At 38.4% G+C, this 13,047-nt stretch overlaps 2 protein-coding genes across 4 annotated transcripts in view; one reads left to right on the forward strand and one right to left on the reverse strand.

Moving 5' to 3' along the window:
- Ctnna3 (catenin alpha 3) overlaps positions 1-13,047 on the forward strand; it is a 1,475,129-nt gene that overhangs the window by 430,323 nt on the left and 1,031,759 nt on the right. The gene's annotated exons all lie outside the window — the stretch shown is intronic.
- Lrrtm3 (leucine rich repeat transmembrane neuronal 3) overlaps positions 2,556-13,047 on the reverse strand; it is a 164,460-nt gene continuing 153,968 nt past the window's right edge. The window contains exon 3 of the mRNA XM_021205683.2: positions 2,556-4,653. Within this exon, the coding sequence (XP_021061342.1) occupies positions 4,444-4,653 (210 nt within the window). The 3' untranslated portion in view covers positions 2,556-4,443. The remainder of the gene's footprint in view (positions 4,654-13,047) is intronic.

Here is a 13,047-nt window from a genome sequence, read left to right on the forward strand (position 1 = left end):
GCTTGCTGGCTAACCAGTCTTTCACACTAGGATTCTCTTAGGTGCCGATGACTTTGTCTCCAAACCAAGAAGGACAACAGCTGAAGAGTGGCATTTAAGGTTGAGCTCTGACTTACACATGTATTCATACATGCATACGTGTGAGCACACGCACATAACACACACACAAACATACACAAACACACGTACTCAAACAAACACATACAAAATTACTAGATTGACTCTTGAGAGTTGCCTGATCCCTCGCCAGGCTCCCTGCATCTCCCTGATCATGCGCTCTCTACCCAAGCGTCTGATTTTCTTTCTTCCAGCTTTCTACCAGCTCCTACCAGCTCTCCCTTTTTCATTCGTTCAGTTTCTTTACTTAGTTTTAGCATTTAGTGTGAGAGCGGGTATCCGTCCCCCAGTTGGGAATAGTCAAAACTAAGTGTATTTTTACTCTCTTAAACAGTTTATTTTAGAAAATATCTTTGCAAAATAAAATTTGCAATTTCTAAGCAGTTTCCAAAAGCAGGCAGATCTGAGTTCAGACTGGGTTATGTTTTCTTGAGTGTTAAATTTGGCTTACATTGCTTTCCAAAATATAATTTATATTAAAAGTCTTGTTGGTTTTGAGATTTTTTAGAGCCATCCTAGAGGAGGCAGAGATGAAGAGATGATAAACCCCCAAATATTCACAGCCTGTCATAGTTTTTGGTGTCTGTGTCTGTTTGAATAACTGATATTTTATCTTTCCTACAAATGAAAAATAAAACGTGGTTTATTATGATAGTTCTTTCAAAAAAGAATTCATGGTTTAAAAGAATCTTGCCAAAACACAAAAAGGAAAAAAAAATGTCTTTCTTATTAACTCTGAATCAAGCATGCATCAGTTGACTGCATGGTGAGCTCTGTCTTACAGACTTTTTACAACCACTGAAATGATCTCAGTGTAGACCATTTTGAGTTTCTCTTTTTGCACCTCTTGTTTTTCCTCGGTATCATACAGTCTGCCTGCCTCACATCTTGAGAGTGAGGAGTTCACAAATGCGTATTAAATATGTGGCTTTAGTCCCGAACTAAACCATCACCACAAGCATACGTAGAGCCTTGTCTGCAGAGACTCATCTATTGTACAGACTTCTGCGTTGAATTAGAGCTTACTAAATGACACGCCTAATATCTGTCATCTCTGGGACTTCTCAGGCTCTGACCAGAGCGATGGAGAAGCTTTTAGTGTAATGGAAAACAGCCTTTAGGCTTTGAGAGGAGTTCAAACCATCACTGGCCATCAACTCTGTGTCCTTGGATGAGTCTCAACTTATGGGACATGAATGTATCTTCACAGGATTGTTTAGGATAGCAAGATGAGACAATTCATGGGACCTGTGAGCCTTAAAACACTGCCTGACTTTAGCCACTGTTGTAACTGTTGTAACCGCAACAGGCAGACAAACAGCTATTTTTCTTGTTTAGATAGTTGAGCAGTAGCCATGAAGGAGAACACAGGGGTTTGGCAGGCAGTTGGATGGAGGAATGGGAGAATGGTAAACACTGAAAAAAAGAAGTTATAAATTAAAAAAAATGATACAAGATAAAGCAGACTTTAACCTCAGATATCTCTCACTTATTTAAAGACCCTCTGGACTTAATGCCAAATATGAAAGATCTCAAAATTCGTAGGTTGTTAGCTTATTGGAGCCAAGGGCACAGAATAATCTCAGCGACAGTTCCAAGGTGATTGCCCCCACTGATAGTCCCCTGTCAATGAAATGAAAAACCCAAGGAACATCTGATAGGGGAGAAAACCCAGGGTTGTTTTTAGGAGTATAGTTTTTGGTAGGTCACCCATGATCCAGTTGAGGGCCCAACCCAGGTGTCCATGGCTAGCACAAGTTGGACTAAGAAGTTTGGATCTGTAAAAAGGATATTAGGTTGCTAGAGGTCTGGGGATGCAGGTGGGGGTGGGTCTAGGAAAGATAGGGGATGAGTTAAAGGGTGAATATGATTAGAATATATTGTATGAACACAGGAGAATTCTCAAAGAATTTGTAAAAATAATATATTAAAAATGTTTTAGTGTTTTGATCAGGAAGTCATGGGTGTTATGTACATTTCTAAGGCTCCTTTGGAACCTTAAGTTTTTTTTTTTTTTTTTTTTTTTAAGTCATTTGTCAACTTGAAAAGTATCTGGGAAACGTTTGAAGGTTGCTCAGTCTTACAAATTAATGCTTTTTTTCACCTTTGGGAGAATGATTTCTAATGAAAATGTTGCAAATGATATTTTGGTTTCTATAATAAAATTCTCCATTTGATTTCAGACTCACAAAGAATAAATTTGTAATCCTGTTTAAGTGTTGTTCAGAGCTAAATCTCAATGTAAGGGATCAAGAACAATCAGAAAATACATTGCAAAGAAATGAGAAACTGGAAAACAATTAAGGTTAAAATTAGACTTACATAACAAAAATATTGAATAGCAAATAATTTATGCAAAATATCTTACAAACTCTGGAATGCTAAATATTTGATACAAGTACAATGACATTTGTCATTACATTAAAATTAATGTTTGCTTTTTCCAATACTTTGCTTCCTTTTTCTTTCAACAGAAATTTGCTTTACAATTTTTAATTTCTTCCTTTCTGGTGCTACTCTTAAAGTTGGCTGTGATCAACTTGTGTGAAACTAGATACATATGGAAAGTATTTCTTAGGAGGTAAAAAAATTCAGTTTGACAATGCTTTACACTAACCTTTTCTCTACTGTTTTTGATTGTTTGACCTGTTAGATTGACGTTTTCTTTCTCTGCTTTTGATGTCGTGAATACAAAGTTAAACCACAAAGAAAAAAAATGTTTCTCCTCACATAACGATTCACAGTTGCAGTTTTATATCCAAATGATTGTTAAAAACAAACAAAACATAACAAAACCAAAAGGGGAATGTGTGATTACCATGAACAAACTTGATATTTTCAATAATAACCTGTCAGGTAGATGACAGAAACAAGTGGTCATTTTAGCTGCAGAAAAGAACAGGTTTTCTTTATCTGATTTGAATTCGGTTGAAGACACAATCACATAACCAATGTGAGTTAGATTGATGGCCAACATCTTTTGGTTATTGTTTTGGATAATTTGTAGCTAAATCCCCAAGTCAACAACAACATCAACAATGGAACAGTCTGTTCTGTCTATTCTGTAGTGACCTTTCTCTGCTCCAGCACATCTATCCTGAAAGAACCAGATGTATAAAGTTCTTTCTTAGATGTGGCACACGTTAAGAAAAAAAAAAAAATCTCTATTTTTCTTACAAGATGTTCCCCAAATATAGTTTCAACTTCCAGATGAAAACTTGCCTTAAGAACCACTCAGAGTTTGAACTGACTCGTGGTTATTTTTAGATAAACCACTTTGGGTTAATTTAGATAAAAAAATTGCTACTGTACAATTATGCCATATCCTCCCACCTTGGCCTGACAACAGGGAGATGTATCAGGGGTTTTTCTTTGTCACTTTAGCTGCACCTCTGAAGTGTATAGAAGTTTGTTGCTGTGGTTACGACCTTTGTTTCCAGTGATGCTTGGTTCGTGCTTTCCTCTACCTTTAACAACAGTTACTCAAAAGAATGAAATAATGAGTCATTCATTCGGAAATATTTTGTTAAAATATCCCTCTTTATCATTACATTTCACCGCTTAGAAACTAGGCTGTACTTCAAGGCAACAGTTAAAGTCTTAGAAGAACTGTTAAAAAAAAAAATCCGATTTTTTTTTTTTCATTTATAAGAAAGACCTGTCTATGTAATTGAAGAACCTCTTACACGTCTGAACAATTAAAACCTTCTTTTGGTTAATGTATTATCTCTGGAACAAGTAGATAAAAGCCTATGCAGTAAGCACGGTAATGATTAAAAATCGTGCATTGTCCGCACAGCACAGATTTCGGAGTCAAGGTTTCTGGGCACAAATGTAGTAACAAAACGGCCCCTACAAAAAACCAAGTAACTCTCAAGAACACAAGAAATAATGTTTGTTAATTTAAAATGTTTAGAAACTGAAAGGTGTAAAGTTTGTAAAGTGAAAGCATCATTAAATTACGGTTCTGTACATACCAGTTGTCCCTAGAATTGAAACTTTATAATATGAAAAATACATTAGCGCTGTACAATTTTTTTTTTACAGGTAGGTAGGATGAGTTTCGGAAAAAAAATGATTTTTTTTTTCAGGGTCATTCTCTGTCAAAGTCAAAAAAATACTGCACAACTTAGCTAGTTACAAAGTATAGACTTGAAACAATTCATGTCTTCTTTTATTTCATGAACCAATCTTAGAATTTTGTTTATTCGAACAGGGGAGTTTTGTTTTTGTTTTGTACTCGAGAGAGTCGCAATGAACCGGTTCTCCTCTTTCTGCGGTTGAGGTTATAGTTGGGTAGCAAGCCTGGGCGACTGCTCAGCTCCGTCAGGCCAGCTGTGGTTTATGGTCACTGATGCGGCCAGCTGACGTGATTGTGCTCAAGTCCAGCTCAGTCTCTAGGTGGCTTTCCATCGTGTCTTCCTGTGCGTTCGTTTCAAAGGACTTATGGGAGAGGAGTTCATGATGGACCCCACAGTAACTTATTGTGGGCTGGTCATATGCCAGAAAGGTTGACACATTCATTGATAAAGGTATCTGGGAGGGAAAAAAAAGAGATGACATGAGAAAAGTCAGTTATCAAGAGATAGACAAGTACCCAGGGCCAGTTACTCGGAGACTAACGAAGTGTGGATCTGCCTATCCTTTGTGTGTCTGTGGCTCTGCTGTCCCCACAGCCCCTGGTCCTTTCCATCATTGAATCCAGAAATGGATTCAATACAGATGTTGGAAGCTTGGGTAGAGCTGCCTCATTATTAAGTAGAACCTTCAGATAAATAGTTTAAGTGGCTCTAAAAAATAATAAAAATTTTCTTCTTCATTATAAAGTCAAGAAGATGGCTTTCTCTAACTTGTGTTTGAATTAAGAAAAAGTATTATCTCGTTACTTATGGAACTGGTGTTCAGTGAAAAAGTGATTCTCTAACTTTGTCATGAATCAGCATCAACTCCCTCTTCTTCAACTACCTGTCCCTTTGTCCCGCAGGTCTCTGAGGCATTGGGTCCTGATTTCTTCCAGGGTCCCATGTAATTCAAGTACACTTACTTTGCACACCTTTCTTTGGGGAACGTTTCAGAAAGAGAACTGTCAAGACATTCCGACTATGCTTACCCATGATCCCTTAATCCTGATTTCATTAAGACGATTCCTTGAAACATTAAGCGCTGCCGTTTGATCTATGTATCTAGAAGATGGAGCACAGAGAACGGCCACAGAAGAGATCTATGACTTCTGTAAAGCTCTAGCAGGCTGCAAAGGAGGAGCTCCTTTGAAGACCTAGTGGTACGGCTGAAGAAAGGGCTCCTTTACTAATCAATGATGGCAAACGTCTGGAGAGTAAGGCACCAGAAGCAACTACAACAGTTGGAGACACAAAGGAACCCAGGCTAGAGGCCACAGGAGTCTTAGGTACAGCCAGATGCTAAAGTCTAGAGAGGATTTCCGCTTATTTTCTTGTTAAGATAGAAAGTCAAGGAAGCGTCCAGGAACCTTCAGCTCTGACCTTAATGTGTGTTCTGGTTTATGCGGTATCTAAAGCCCCTCCACTCAGGTCCAGGAATTGACAGTCCAGTTTCACTGTGATGTATTAAGATGGTAGGAACAACCCCACTCACGTTTAGATCTGGGATTTCTGGGAGATTAATAGCTAGATGCTCATTAGAATAGACTTCCAAATATTGCGTCCCGTGGCTTTACAGGAAGGGGCGGAGAAGCAGCAGAGGGAGCCTTAAAGGGGCACACACACTCTCCGACTCTCACTCTGTCAGCAAGAGGGCTATTGCTACATGAGGGCTTGAGACTTTTTACCCAGGGACCCTGAGCCCAAATAAACCACCTTTATTTGTAACTCAATCAGTTCTCATTTTTGTGATACAGGAAGCCTAGGGAGACAGAATGGCAAGTCTGTACCACCCACTTCTTCACTTTTTGCCCTGCCCTTTCTAGGAACAGAGCCCCTCCCCCCCATCTCTTCTTTTTATACCCTGACCTCTTACCCACAGTTGCTTCTCCCTTAGTAAAAAAAGGGTTATTTCTCTATTTTTTCTTTCAGCCCAAACAGCCTTTTCTAAGGTTATTTGTGATGAGTATTTCAATGTATTAAATATGTAGGTCTTAGTTCCTGGCGTTGGAAGCACAATCCAGTTCACCCAGTGAAGTTCCTCTGTAGTTTTCCCTAGTTCTGTGGAATTCTCAAATTTCATACATGGACTTAGATGGCACATAAACCTAATACAAACAAACAGTCACAACCATTGGAAGGTCACAGAGAAAATACATAAGATATTCGTATTTAAAAACCAAACTTCTTTTTGTTACAGATTAGTTAGCTCTGAGAACTAAAATACTATCGTGTAAAAATAATTGTGCAGCAGGAATATGTTTAAGCTATATGGGAGAGAAAAACCCATTGGGTGCATAGTTTCATATCAGCTTCTGGAAAATCAGTACTCAGTGATGTCCATGGGTCACATATCTGCAGGGCTGCAGTTGTTACTAACTACCACAGAAATGCATACATCCTGCATCTATTTGGGGTCCATCGTGGTTTCCATGGAATTAACTCTACGGTGAAGAATTTGCAGCGCCCATAGTTTAGCAAATAATATGACATGATATACTTATTATTTGTGTGTTTTTATGTGCACACACATTTCCTGGTTGCAGTTTGTGTCCAGAGAAAACTGGTCTATGTAAGGCAAAGTTCTATTTTGAAACATAGCACTTAGGTGGCTAATGATTATGTGTTTAAAAAAAAAAATCCCACGTTTCCCACATTATTGAGTACTTCTCATTTTGACAAACCTTGTACCTGGATATATTGTTTCAGCATCAGGGCATGCTTGCATTTAATATTCCCAAAATTGGGTTAGTTCTTAAAAGCGGTATTGATGCTTTTTCCTCTACAATCTTTAGTTACTCTTCCATCTTATTGATGGACTCAGGGTCTCTCAATCAAACTCGGAGCTTGCCCATGCAGCAAACTTGGGAGCTAGCTTGCTCTGAGGACCCCGTACCTTCTCCCTTCAGAGGCTGGAGAAACAGGTGGGCTCTCATGCCCACCCAACTTTTATGTGGATTTTGGGGATCAAAATTCTGGTCCTTAGGCTTGTGTGGCAGGTACTTAGCCTATTGAACTATCCTCCCAGATATTTACTTTAAATGTAATTGCTATCCTGTAGATATTAAAGATAGAATAGAGTTTAGAGGTTAGAAGGATTGCTCAGTGGGTTGATAAAGTGAGTTTAATTCCTTGGACTCACATGGTAGAAGGAAAGAACTGACTTCTATAGATTGTCCTTTGGCCTCCAAATACAGGGCTTAATAAATCTATTAAAAAACTTAAGTATGAAAATAAAAGTTTTATTTATAGTCAAAAGATCTAGTTCACTGTATTTATGGAAAATACATTAAGACTATACTTTCAGCAAATGCTACTTTGGATTAACAGTTCTGTAGAAATCATGTCTAATTGTAATCATTGCATATTTTTCTAATGTCAATTATATAAGATAAAATGAATCCTAAATACAGTAAAAAACAAGTAGAGGTACATTCATTATATCCATTTTCTGGGAAGGAATATTTTATCCTAACCACTTATAATGTGAAAAAAAGCAGACTTTCTGATAGTCTCATTGTCTGGAGAGAGGAATCTCGGTGTTAGGAAATCTGAACACTTCCCTTTGTTCATAGGCTTTTGATATCAGGCGGAACACTGGATGCAGAGGTTCGGGAATCTACAGGGGACCCTGCAGTCTGTTCTGACTTTGGATCCTGTTGCTGGGACAGATCCTTGTACTACAGTATGGCTGATGGTTGAAGAGTGATGGAGAAACTACCAGCTGGCATTAAACAAACAGATACTGTGAGGGTCAGCAACCATCGCTCTCAACCCCATCTGCTACCAAGTACAACAGAGGCAGCAGCTGCCGCTCTGTGGTGGGATTGTCAAGTGAATGTGGACCTTTTCCTTATCTTGTTTCAAATTAACCTGTGCATGATTATTCTCTCTCCCCTTCCCCTCTCCGCCCCCCCACCCCGACTCCCTGTCTCCCTTCCCTCCACTCTGTCTTCTTTGACACCTGGGTCTTCTAATATGTTCTTCCCTTGTGCTTAAGGTACTCAAGCCCTGGTAAGAAAATAAACAGATTTCTCTTGGTAGTTAGCAGAAAGGGTTCTAGGAATGGCAATGGGTTATTTAAATTTAATAAACTTGTTATATTCGTACAACTACAGCTAGAGTTTCTGCAAAATGGTCTCTAAAGCGATATTCTTACAATCCTTTATCTGAGACACCAGTTTCTTTTAGTATAGTCCTAGATGATGAAACTCTGACTTATAATTAATGAAGGTTTCCTTTAATCCCTTGGGTCACTGTTTTCTAAATGAGTTAATTATTATTGAGGTCTAATTTGTGGGAGATTTGGGCATATGAAAATTTAATCTCAAAAGAGACTGAATTAAGAAATCATTAAATGGCCAGGCGGTGGTAGCACATGCCTTTAATCCCAGCACTTGGGAGGCAGATACAGGTGGATTTCTGAGTTCGAGGCCAGCCTGGTCTACAGAGTGAGTTCCAGGACAGCCAGGGCTATACAGAGAAACCCTGTCTTGAAAACACCCCCCCCCCAAAAAAAAAGCAATCATTAAATGCTACTATAAAAGAAGTGTTGACCAGTCATTTAGGTGATTTCCCTTAGGAAAAAAGAATTCAGTTCTGATAAAATAGTATTATTTTGACATCAGTGATATTTGCCTTAGAAGCTGTTTTCTATAACATCAATAATATATGTTGTTTACATAAAAGATTTACAGTTAAAGTTATCAGTTAATAGTGGTATTTCTCCCTACTCATATGTAATATTCAGTCCTGTGTTTATAAGTCCTGTGTTAAAGTTTCTGGGCTATGACTAGGAAATCATCTTAACCTTATATTCCCTGTATGAAACCTGCTTGTATAGATATGCTTATATGGACATGCATATGTATTTCCCAATTTCTAATTAAAAGGCTTTCCTACATGTCCTCTGTGATGACAAGTGTTGCTTTAGGCCCCAAATGTATAAATAAAAGAGAGTGACAGTTCACTTCACAAGAAAGCAATTAAAAGCCCCCCTTTCCCTATGCAGAGTGAAAGATGAGATGCTTTCCTATTAAGGGTTATTTGTAAGTAGAGGTTTTAGCAAATATAAGTTTTCTACTCTAATTACGTTGGAGCAGAATGCCCACACTGTTAGCATAGTTCGCAGGGGAAACTCTCCCAGTTTTACAAAGTGCTCTCTGCCAGGGATGGTCCCCCTCCGGGTCCTTGAAGGTATGGTACTTAAGAGCTTTGGCTACTATTGTTTGTTTAAGTCCAGTGAAGATGCTCCACTGGTATTCCCAGAGATGCTTCACAAAAGAACACTTTGAGATGCAGCCTTCATCATTCTCTGTTCTCATTGTCTTCATTTTATGTTAGAATTCAGAGGCTAATAACATTAATCTTGTTTAAATTAATCTCTTATTATCTTATGAAATAAGAGCCAGGCATTGTGACTCCCCCCCCCACTTCCTCTTTCTCCCCTCTTTCCCCATCACCTCTCCACCTCCCTCAATCGAAGTCTTTATTCCAGGCTGATTTTGAACTCCTTCCTGATCCTCTCACTTAAGTCTCCCAAGTGCCAGGGACTCCAGGCACATACTACTACATCTGGCTGATACTTTGTATCCTCCAATGAAACTTCTGTCTTTGAGTGCAGATATCTCTTCCATTTAGCATCCCAGTTTTATAGCAGGAGTCCTAAGTTAGCAGGGTGTTGCCAATCTGTCTCAACTCTCTCTTCTAGTTCCAAATGTCTTTCTATAGTTTAGACACCATTCCATATGCCCACTTCTCTCACCTTTGCTGTCACTGTATTCACTCAGAGGGCCGTAATCTTCTTCACTGTAGTGATCAACATGTCCAGTCTTTATAGAGATGCATAAAAATTTAGGAATTTAAGAATCATTCCTATAGTTAACTAAATATAAACAACATATAAGTAGCAAGTGCTTTGTCTTTCTTTCAGCTTTTTCTTTTGAGGTAATCCTATCTGAAACATTTCTCTTTCTCTGGGGTTAGATGTGGAATTTGAAATATATGTTATTCTGGGAAATCAGCATCCTTAGGTACATTATTGTATAGAGAAATATCAACACATGCACATATATCATGGCATTGCTGGTAAAGTTCTTAAAGAGGACTTGTAACTTATAATGCACCCATGCTGCTGGTGTACTGTTCACTTGGACACCTCTGCTTTCACTACACAAGTTGATTTTTCTGGACTAATCCTGCATCTTGCTACGGTATGTGCAACTTTATATTTAGGAACTGGTCAGCGACAGTTGCTCACCCCTTTAAAGCACGAGCTCTGTGGACAGGCTAGTAGCTTTGTTTAAAGCTAAAATAGAAGAGGATCTCCGTGGTGTTACTTGAATAATATTAAGACTTGATTTCACACCAGCTCACTTCTCACCTTGAAAATCATATCACTAATTGTTATTTTTATTTCTAAGTGATGACACAGATGATAAAAACTCATGGTTGTGTGAAGACAAACCCTGTGAGCCTGTATCACAGTGTAGCTTGGGTCTCAAGCTGAGAGTCAAAGTCTGCTGGATATTTTCTTACTTAATGTCTTTTGGTTTGTAGCACTGTCTTTTTTTTTTTTTTTTTTTTGGCTTGGCTTGGCTTGGCTTGGCTTGGCTTGGCTTGGCTTGGCTTGGCTTCTTGGGTCAGCTATGGGCATTTGTTCTGATTCTTCATTGACACCTGGCAATCCACTTGACCATTATCATCACCACAATTCACTGAACATTTATTATGTGCCAGTTACCATGTTTTTTAGTGCTGCTCTTGTGTTATCTAAGTCCTACAAAGCTTTTAGCAGTTCACAATGAATATAATGATCCCCATTTTACAGTTGAGAAAACTGAGGCTTAGTTTAAATAATTAGTCTGAGATTATTCTCCTGGAGAGGTGCAGGAGTAATTACCTGACTACTTAACTGCTTAACTACTTATTCACTGCCGCTTATCATGTTCTATCTAACTCAACCTCATACGCCAGAGAGCTGAACGCAATATGTCCATTTCTATTCTTTTGACACCACTTCCAAACATTCTTCTTATTTGCAGTGGTTCAAGCATTAGGGTTTTCTAGGCTACCCCATAGTTTTGTAGTTTGGCACACAAGGTCCTCAGGAGAAAAACACGATTTATCATGTGGGTAGGCAGGGATGCCTTTAACAGAACTGGTTTCTGCCTCTTGTGATATTAATATTTACTACATTGGAGTATAAGGAACAGTTTTCATGTTAAAGGCATGACAGGACTCAGATGGGGATCATAAAAATACTCCAGTGTTCACGTATGTTGAGATTGCTCAGGGGAACCAGGGATGACTTTAAAGTTAAAATTCTGTGTTGACTTGGGGATCGGGAGAGGTTGTTTTTCAATCAGACTCCACACTTTGTCTGTTTTTAGTAAATACAAAGACTTCTGCTACTAATTGCATTAGAGAACACTGGTGCTTTTTGTATGTTTGAACGTGTGTGTGTGTGTGTGTGTGTGTGTGTGTGTGAGCGTGCGCGCTCACAACTGCTTGTGCATATAGAGTCCTGAGGTCACCTATACATTTTGTTTTTTACAGCATCTCTCACTGGCCTAGGAATCACCAAATAGGCTAGATTGGTTGGCTAGGGAGCCCCAAGGACCTACCTGTCTTTGCATCCCCAGCTGTAGGGGTTCAAGAGGTCTATTATGCCTGTCTTTTAAAATGTGCATTAGCTAAGTTGGTCTCTAGTCTATATGCTTGCAGGACAAGCACTTTACCAGTTGAACTATCTCTCCAGCCCTGGTTCTGTTCACTTTTCCCTTAACAAGATATATATAAAGGCCATTTCAATCAAGATGTGGTTTGTGTTGTTTCACATTGAATGGCACTGTTTTGTTTTCCATTGGTAAAACCTTTCTAGTTAGGTGTTGCAGGACATCAAGACAGGGGAAATTGAAAGAAGATATAAATAAGGCAGTTTCTGTTTTCTAGTAAAAACTTTTCTAGTATAGGGCAGGGAAAAGACAGAGGCCAGGGAGTAAAGAAAAGCAGTGGCCAGGGTGAGCCAGACAAGTATGATACATGTGTGTTTAAGATGTAGAATATATACATTGTGCTCCAATTGGGTGATTCTACTAAAGTCATTCATCCTTTAAAGAAGGCAAATGAGATGGACGCCTTTTTCTGTTTGAGACTCCTGTTGTTGTTTTTCAGATTTAGTGGCAAGTCAATATTGCTGAGAAGTGATTGGATAGTTACTTTTATAGACTCTTCAATGGAGATCATTTATTTTAGCCAGAAAGTGGTTTTTTTTTTTTTCTGGAACACTGGGGCATTCTAATGGTTAATTGGTATGCACAGAACAGACTGTTGAGTCGTTAATTTTAATCACCTTGGTTCCACTGGTAAACTATTTTTAAAAACATTTTCAAGAGGTGTTTAATTAGGAGACCAAATTATGTTATCTATCTGTAGGCCTTAAGTAGGTCTAATTTTAAAAACCCTGGAAGTATTTGGAAATTCTTAGTTACAATCTGGCCCTTAGTACTCCATTTTGATATTTTTTTTTCAAACGTCTACATTATTGTCTAGAGTTTCAATTGTTATTTTGAGATTGCAAGAAGAGAATGATAAAGTTTTCTCAGTGACTGCAATATGATAATAGTGTGTAGGGAGACTCTGTTTGCAGGAGCACAATGGTTCAGTTGGCTTTGTGTGAAAATCTGTGTTATGGTAAGCTAAAACAGAGTTAAGTCATGAGATGGAAAAAATACGACTTCGATTTGAAAGGTCATAGATCCCCTTGCAGCAAAATACATTTAGTTTAAAAAAAAATGAAAAAAAAGAAAAA

This window comes from Mus pahari, chromosome 9, assembly GCF_900095145.1.
Source record: "Mus pahari chromosome 9, PAHARI_EIJ_v1.1, whole genome shotgun sequence".
Classification (NCBI taxonomy): domain Eukaryota; kingdom Metazoa; phylum Chordata; class Mammalia; order Rodentia; family Muridae; genus Mus; species Mus pahari.